Genomic DNA, 8097 nt, shown 5'->3' on the forward strand with positions numbered 1-8097 from the left:
CTGGGTACCATATTTCAACAATAACACATCAGAAAATGTTGTAATGCAAGATTTCATTTAAGAATGAATTAATCTATGCCTCTACATCCCTGTTTTTTTGAGAACTTTTGAAATAATAAAGTAATGGCACCTCCAGTATGCTTTGTCGGCACATAAAGTTGCATGGAGAGGCATGTTCTGGGTACCATATTTCAATAATAACACATCAGAAAATGTTGTAATGCAAGATTTCATTTAAGAATGAATTAATCTATGCCTCTACGTTCCTGTTTTTTTGAGAACTTTTGAAATACTAAAGTAATGGCACCTCCAGTATGCTTTGTCGGCACATAAAGTTGCATGTTCTGGGTACCATATTTCAACAATAACACATCAGAAAATGTTGTAATGCAAGATTTCATTTAAGAATGAATTAATCTATGCCTCTACGTTCCTGTTTTTTTGAGAACTTTTGAAATACTAAAGTAATGGCACCTCCAGTATGCTTTGTCGGCACATAAAGTTGCATGTTCTGGGTACCATATTTCAACAATAACACATCAGAAAATGTTGTAATGCAAGATTTCATTTAAGAATGAATTTATCTATGCCTCTACGTTCCTGTTTTTTGAGAACTTTTGAAATACTAAAGAAATGGCACCTCCAGTATGCTTTGTCGGCACATAAAGTTGCATGGAGAGGCATGTTCTGGGTACCATATTTCAACAATAACACATCAGAAAATGTTGTAATGCAAGATTTCATTTAAGAATGAATTTATCTATGCCTCTACGTTCCTGTTTTTTTGAGAACTTTTGAAATACTAAAGTAATGGCACCTCCAGTATGCTTTGTCGGCACATAAAGTTGCATGGAGAGGCATGTTCTGGGTACCATATTTCAATAATAACACATCAGAAAATGTTGTAATGCAAGATTTCATTTAAGAATTAATTAATCTATGCCTCTACGTTCCTGTTTTTTTGAGAACTTTTGAAATACTAAAGTAATGGCACCTCCAGTATGCTTTGTCGGCACATAAAGTTGCATGGAGAGGCATGTTCTGGGTACCATATTTCAATAATAACACATCAGAAAATGTTGTAATGCAAGATTTCATTTAAGAATTAATTAATCTATGCCTCTACGTTCCTGTTTTTTTGAGAACTTTTGAAATACTAAAGTAATGGCACCTCCAGTATGCTTTGTCGGCACATAAAGTTGCATGGAGAGGCATGTTCTGGGTACCATATTTCAATAATAACACATCAGAAAATGTTGTAATGCAAGATTTCATTTAAGAATGAATTAATCTATGCCTCTACGTTCCTGTTTTTTTGAGAACTTTTGAAATAATAAAGTAATGACACCTTTAGTATGCTTTGTCGGCACATATAGTTGCATGTTCTGGGTACCATATTTCAACAATAACACATCAGAAAATGTTGTAATGCAAGATTTCATTTAAGAATTAATTAATCTATGCCTCTACGTCCCTGTTTTTTTGAGAACTTTTGAAATACTAAAGTAATGGCACCTCCAGTATGCTTTGTCGGCACATAAAGTTGCATGGAGATGCATGTTCTGGGTACCATATTTCAATAATAACTCATCAGAAAATGTTGTAATGCAAGATTTAATTTAAGAATGAATTTATCTATGCCTCTACATTCCTGTTTTTTTGAGAACTTTTGAAATAATACAGTAATGACACCTCCAGTATGCTTTGTCGGCACATATAGTTGCATATTCTGGGTACCATATTTCAACAATAACACATCAGAAAATGTTGTAATGCAAGATTTCATTTAAGAATGAATTAATCTATGCCTCTACATCCCTGTTTTTTTGAGAACTTTTGAAATAATAAAGTAATGGCACCTCCAGTATGCTTTGTCGGCACATAAAGTTGCATGGAGAGGCATGTTCTGGGTACCATATTTCAATAATAACACATCAGAAAATGTTGTAATGCAAGATTTCATTTAAGAATGAATTTATCTATGCCTCTACGTTCCTGTTTTTTTGAGAACTTTTGAAATACTAAAGTAATGGCACCTCCAGTATGCTTTGTCGGCACATAAAGTTGCATGTTCTGGGTACCATATTTCAACAATAACACATTGGAAAATGTTGTAATGCAAGATTTCATTTAAGAATGAATTTATCTATGCCTCTACGTTCCTGATTTTTTGAGAACTTTTGAAATACTAAAGTAATGGCACCTCCAGTATGCTTTGTCGGCACATAAAGTTGCATGGACAGGCATGTTCTGGGTACCATATTTCAACAATAACACATCAGAAAATGTTGTAATGCAAGATTTCATTTAAGAATGAATTAATCAATGACTCTACATTCCTGTTTTTTTGAAAACTTTTGAAATAATAAAGTAATGACACCTTTAGTATGCTTTGTCGGCACATATAGTTGCATGTTCTGGGTACCATATTTCAACAATAACACTTCAGAAAATGTTGTAATGCAAGATTTCATTTAAGAATGAATTAATCTATGCCTCTACGTCCCTGTTTTTTTGAGAACTTTTGAAATACTAAAGTAATGGCACCTCCAGTATGCTTTGTCGGCACATAAAGTTGCATGTTCTGGGTACCATATTTCAACAATAATACATCAGAAAATGTTGTAATGCAAGATTTCATTTAAGAATGAATTAATCTATGCCTCTACGTTCCTGTTTTTTTGAGAACTTTTGAAATAATAAAGTAATGGCACCTCCAGTATGCTTTGTCGGCACATAAAGTTGCATGTTCTGGGTACCATATTTCAACAATAATACATCAGAAAATGTTGTAATGCAAGATTTCATTTAAGAATGAATTAATCTATGCCTCTACGTTCCTGTTTTTTTGAGAACTTTTGAAATACTAAAGTAATGGCACCTCCAGTATGCTTTGTCGGCACATAAAGTTGCATGTTCTGGGTACCATATTTCAACAATAACACATCAGAAAATGTTGTAATGCAAGATTTCATTTAAGAATGAATTAATCTATGCCTCTACGTTCCTGTTTTTTTGAGAACTTTTGAAATACTAAAGTAATGGCACCTCCAGTATGCTTTGTCGGCACATAAAGTTGCATGTTCTGGGTACCATATTTCAACAATAACACATCAGAAAATGTTGTAATGCAAGATTTCATTTAAGAATGAATTTATCTATGCCTCTACGTTCCTGTTTTTTGAGAACTTTTGAAATACTAAAGAAATGGCACCTCCAGTATGCTTTGTCGGCACATAAAGTTGCATGGAGAGGCATGTTCTGGGTACCATATTTCAACAATAACACATCAGAAAATGTTGTAATGCAAGATTTCATTTAAGAATGAATTTATCTATGCCTCTACGTTCCTGTTTTTTTGAGAACTTTTGAAATACTAAAGTAATGGCACCTCCAGTATGCTTTGTCGGCACATAAAGTTGCATGGAGAGGCATGTTCTGGGTACCATATTTCAATAATAACACATCAGAAAATGTTGTAATGCAAGATTTCATTTAAGAATTAATTAATCTATGCCTCTACGTTCCTGTTTTTTTGAGAACTTTTGAAATACTAAAGTAATGGCACCTCCAGTATGCTTTGTCGGCACATAAAGTTGCATGGAGAGGCATGTTCTGGGTACCATATTTCAATAATAACACATCAGAAAATGTTGTAATGCAAGATTTCATTTAAGAATTAATTAATCTATGCCTCTACGTTCCTGTTTTTTTGAGAACTTTTGAAATACTAAAGTAATGGCACCTCCAGTATGCTTTGTCGGCACATAAAGTTGCATGGAGAGGCATGTTCTGGGTACCATATTTCAATAATAACACATCAGAAAATGTTGTAATGCAAGATTTCATTTAAGAATGAATTAATCTATGCCTCTACGTTCCTGTTTTTTTGAGAACTTTTGAAATAATAAAGTAATGACACCTTTAGTATGCTTTGTCGGCACATATAGTTGCATGTTCTGGGTACCATATTTCAACAATAACACATCAGAAAATGTTGTAATGCAAGATTTCATTTAAGAATTAATTAATCTATGCCTCTACGTCCCTGTTTTTTTGAGAACTTTTGAAATACTAAAGTAATGGCACCTCCAGTATGCTTTGTCGGCACATAAAGTTGCATGGAGATGCATGTTCTGGGTACCATATTTCAATAATAACTCATCAGAAAATGTTGTAATGCAAGATTTAATTTAAGAATGAATTTATCTATGCCTCTACATTCCTGTTTTTTTGAGAACTTTTGAAATAATACAGTAATGACACCTCCAGTATGCTTTGTCGGCACATATAGTTGCATATTCTGGGTACCATATTTCAACAATAACACATCAGAAAATGTTGTAATGCAAGATTTCATTTAAGAATGAATTAATCTATGCCTCTACATCCCTGTTTTTTTGAGAACTTTTGAAATAATAAAGTAATGGCACCTCCAGTATGCTTTGTCGGCACATAAAGTTGCATGGAGAGGCATGTTCTGGGTACCATATTTCAATAATAACACATCAGAAAATGTTGTAATGCAAGATTTCATTTAAGAATGAATTTATCTATGCCTCTACGTTCCTGTTTTTTTGAGAACTTTTGAAATACTAAAGTAATGGCACCTCCAGTATGCTTTGTCGGCACATAAAGTTGCATGTTCTGGGTACCATATTTCAACAATAACACATTGGAAAATGTTGTAATGCAAGATTTCATTTAAGAATGAATTTATCTATGCCTCTACGTTCCTGATTTTTTGAGAACTTTTGAAATACTAAAGTAATGGCACCTCCAGTATGCTTTGTCGGCACATAAAGTTGCATGGACAGGCATGTTCTGGGTACCATATTTCAACAATAACACATCAGAAAATGTTGTAATGCAAGATTTCATTTAAGAATGAATTAATCAATGACTCTACATTCCTGTTTTTTTGAAAACTTTTGAAATAATAAAGTAATGACACCTTTAGTATGCTTTGTCGGCACATATAGTTGCATGTTCTGGGTACCATATTTCAACAATAACACTTCAGAAAATGTTGTAATGCAAGATTTCATTTAAGAATGAATTAATCTATGCCTCTACGTCCCTGTTTTTTTGAGAACTTTTGAAATACTAAAGTAATGGCACCTCCAGTATGCTTTGTCGGCACATAAAGTTGCATGTTCTGGGTACCATATTTCAACAATAATACATCAGAAAATGTTGTAATGCAAGATTTCATTTAAGAATGAATTAATCTATGCCTCTACGTTCCTGTTTTTTTGAGAACTTTTGAAATAATAAAGTAATGGCACCTCCAGTATGCTTTGTCGGCACATAAAGTTGCATGTTCTGGGTACCATATTTCAACAATAATACATCAGAAAATGTTGTAATGCAAGATTTCATTTAAGAATGAATTAATCTATGCCTCTACGTTCCTGTTTTTTTGAGAACTTTTGAAATAATAAAGTAATGGCACCTCCAGTATGCTTTGTCGGCACATAAAGTTGCATGTTCTGGGTACCATATTTCAACAATAACACATCAGAAAATGTTGTAATGCAAGATTTAATTTCAGAATGAATTAATCTATGCCTCTACGTTCCTGTTTTTTTTAGAACTTTTGAAATAATAAAGTAATGACACCTTTAGTATGCTTTGTCGGCACATATAGTTGCATGTTCTGGGTAACATATTTCAACAATAACACTTCAGAAAATGTTGTAATGCAAGATTTCATTTAAGAATGAATTAATCTATGCCTCTACGTTACTGTTTTTTTTTTTTTGAGAACTTTTGAAATACTAAAGTAATGGCACCTCCAGTATGCTTTGTCCAGTATACACACACACACACACACACACACACACACACACACACACACACACACACACACACACACACACACACACATACACACATACATACATACATACATATACACACACACACATGTTAGACTGGAGTAATGGATAACTTCTAATAAAGAACAGAAATTACATTACATTAAATCTCAGTTGGAAACATTATGTCATGTTTCTCCATACTTTTAAAAAAACATTTAGTAATTACAAAATAATAATTTAACACATAGCTTACACCATTTATAGAGGCAGACACGATAATCTTTTCAGGAGTAAGCTATTTATTTTCACTGTTAAATGAAAAATGCTGCCCGATCCACAGGCTTACAATTCACATACAACTGTTCCTTTAAGAAATACGGCCAAAAGCACTGAGGGGGAGTGGTTAACAACCGTCCAACATTTTTAAGGTGGAACGATTAGTTCGACGAATAAGGAGCTGGCGAAAAAGGAGCTGGAGTCAGCCTCGTAACCCTCAAGCCATCCTAGGTGTATGACTTTCATACATAGGTGTGTAGCCTATGACTTTCCTGGGAAGGCTTGAGGATGAGTAAATCATGGGTTCATTTTTATTTTTGGTGAACTAACATTATCCATTTAAATAATGTGCCATCCTACCTAGCTTGATTTAGCAAGTCAGTTTAAATCAAATAAACAAAATAAATATCTGTCACTCATTTCCTCAACAGTTCTGCTCTAGCTTTACACTAAACTGCTGTAGGCTAACGTTAACTGGCTAACCTTATACCATGGTCTGGGTGAATACTAATACTAAACCTGCCAGCTTAAAATAATGAATAAACATACGAAATCTTTACAACACTTGACGGAAAAAGTGACAACCAGCCCTGGTCTCCTCAATAGCATTTTGAACTCAATTGTTAATTCAGTCACTGACCTTCTCTGAGCTGAGACTCTGGAATATCAAATATATAAGCCTGTTGAGTCAAAGGACTCGTAAAAAAAGAGCCCATGTCCAATGTTAGCTCAAATAGTTATAACCGAAAAAAGCAACACTCGCGGTGTTTCGTGACTGAATGATTCAGCGTTTTGAACGAATCGTTTGAAATATGAACGACTCAATGATTCATTTATTAAGACGGTCTCTTGCTGCCACCTATTGGCGGTTTAATTTCATGTTTACAAGTATCATTGATTTTTATTTATTTATTGTATTTTTTATTTCTTTACATTCGTTTTAAAATCAATCTCATAACATAATTATATTTATTACAGTTCTAATTTTGCAGTGTGAATTATTTAATTTGATTGATAACAGCCCTTATTATTACAAATGCGACATAAAAAGATTATGCATATATTTAATAAGGTTTTAAAAATTGGCCTTTATAAAGGTAAATAACGGGCAGCATGTTAAAGCTGATAGAACGCTGGTGAGAATATTGCTTCAGAATAAATCATATGTACTTATGACAGCCACCATTTAAATGTTTATAGGCCTATGTAAAAAAAAAAAAAAAAGAGTAGAAACATTATTATGTCATTAAAAATGTATTATAACGTTATTATAAAAACTTCCTTATGTGTAATTTAAATGCATATATATATATATATATATATATATATATATATATATATATATATATATATACATACAGGGTGCGATTTGTGGGGAAAAAAACAGAGGGGGGGATGTTTTGAAACATTTTTATTCATAAAAATAAATCATGAGAACATGAACTTCATTCACTGCATTTGCTGCTCTGGGGTGCGTTTCCCGAAAGCATCGTTGGCCAACTATGGTCGCAAGTTCATCGCAATGTCCATTGAACTCTATTGGTAACGACGGAACTTGCGACCATAGTTGGCCAACGATGCTTTCGGGAAACGCACCCCTGGACGCTTTTCATTGTTCCCAGCTAGCTAGAGTTTTCGGGCTGAACAATTACATAAATATTTGTACTTGGTGACATTCTGAAAAGCCATACATGCATCAAAGCTAATGGACAGAATCAGATAAATCCGAGCTTAGATTCTCTGCCCGAGCCCGAACTTGACCCGACCCGGGCCGGGCCCTTGATCCAGCACTTGTGTCACAAAATGCAACACGTCACGTGTCGTGCTCAGCTTCTCCTCCACTCGCACGCATCACACCGGCCCGGGATAATAATCTTTAAAAATATTGATTTTGTTTAAAAAATATTCTATATTCTAAAACCTTGTTGAATTAAATTAGAGTTGTAGCCTACTAGGGCTAGGCCATCCAAAGTTCATTCTTGTTCATTTTCTGTGTTCA

At 33.9% G+C, this 8097-nt stretch overlaps 1 protein-coding gene across 1 annotated transcript in view; it reads right to left on the minus strand.

Moving 5' to 3' along the window:
- LOC308696663 (uncharacterized protein) overlaps nucleotides 1-6898 on the minus strand; it is a 32138-nt gene extending 25240 nt beyond the window's left edge. Inside the window, exon 1 of the mRNA XM_081375552.1 lies at nucleotides 6739-6898. Within this exon, the coding sequence (XP_081231678.1) occupies nucleotides 6739-6814 (76 nt within the window). The 5' untranslated portion in view covers nucleotides 6815-6898. The remainder of the gene's footprint in view (nucleotides 1-6738) is intronic.
- Nucleotides 6899-8097: the final 1199 nt, after the last annotated feature.

This window comes from Scardinius erythrophthalmus (genome assembly GCF_964197995.2).
Source record: "Scardinius erythrophthalmus genome assembly, chromosome: 9".
Taxonomy (NCBI): domain Eukaryota; kingdom Metazoa; phylum Chordata; class Actinopteri; order Cypriniformes; family Leuciscidae; genus Scardinius; species Scardinius erythrophthalmus.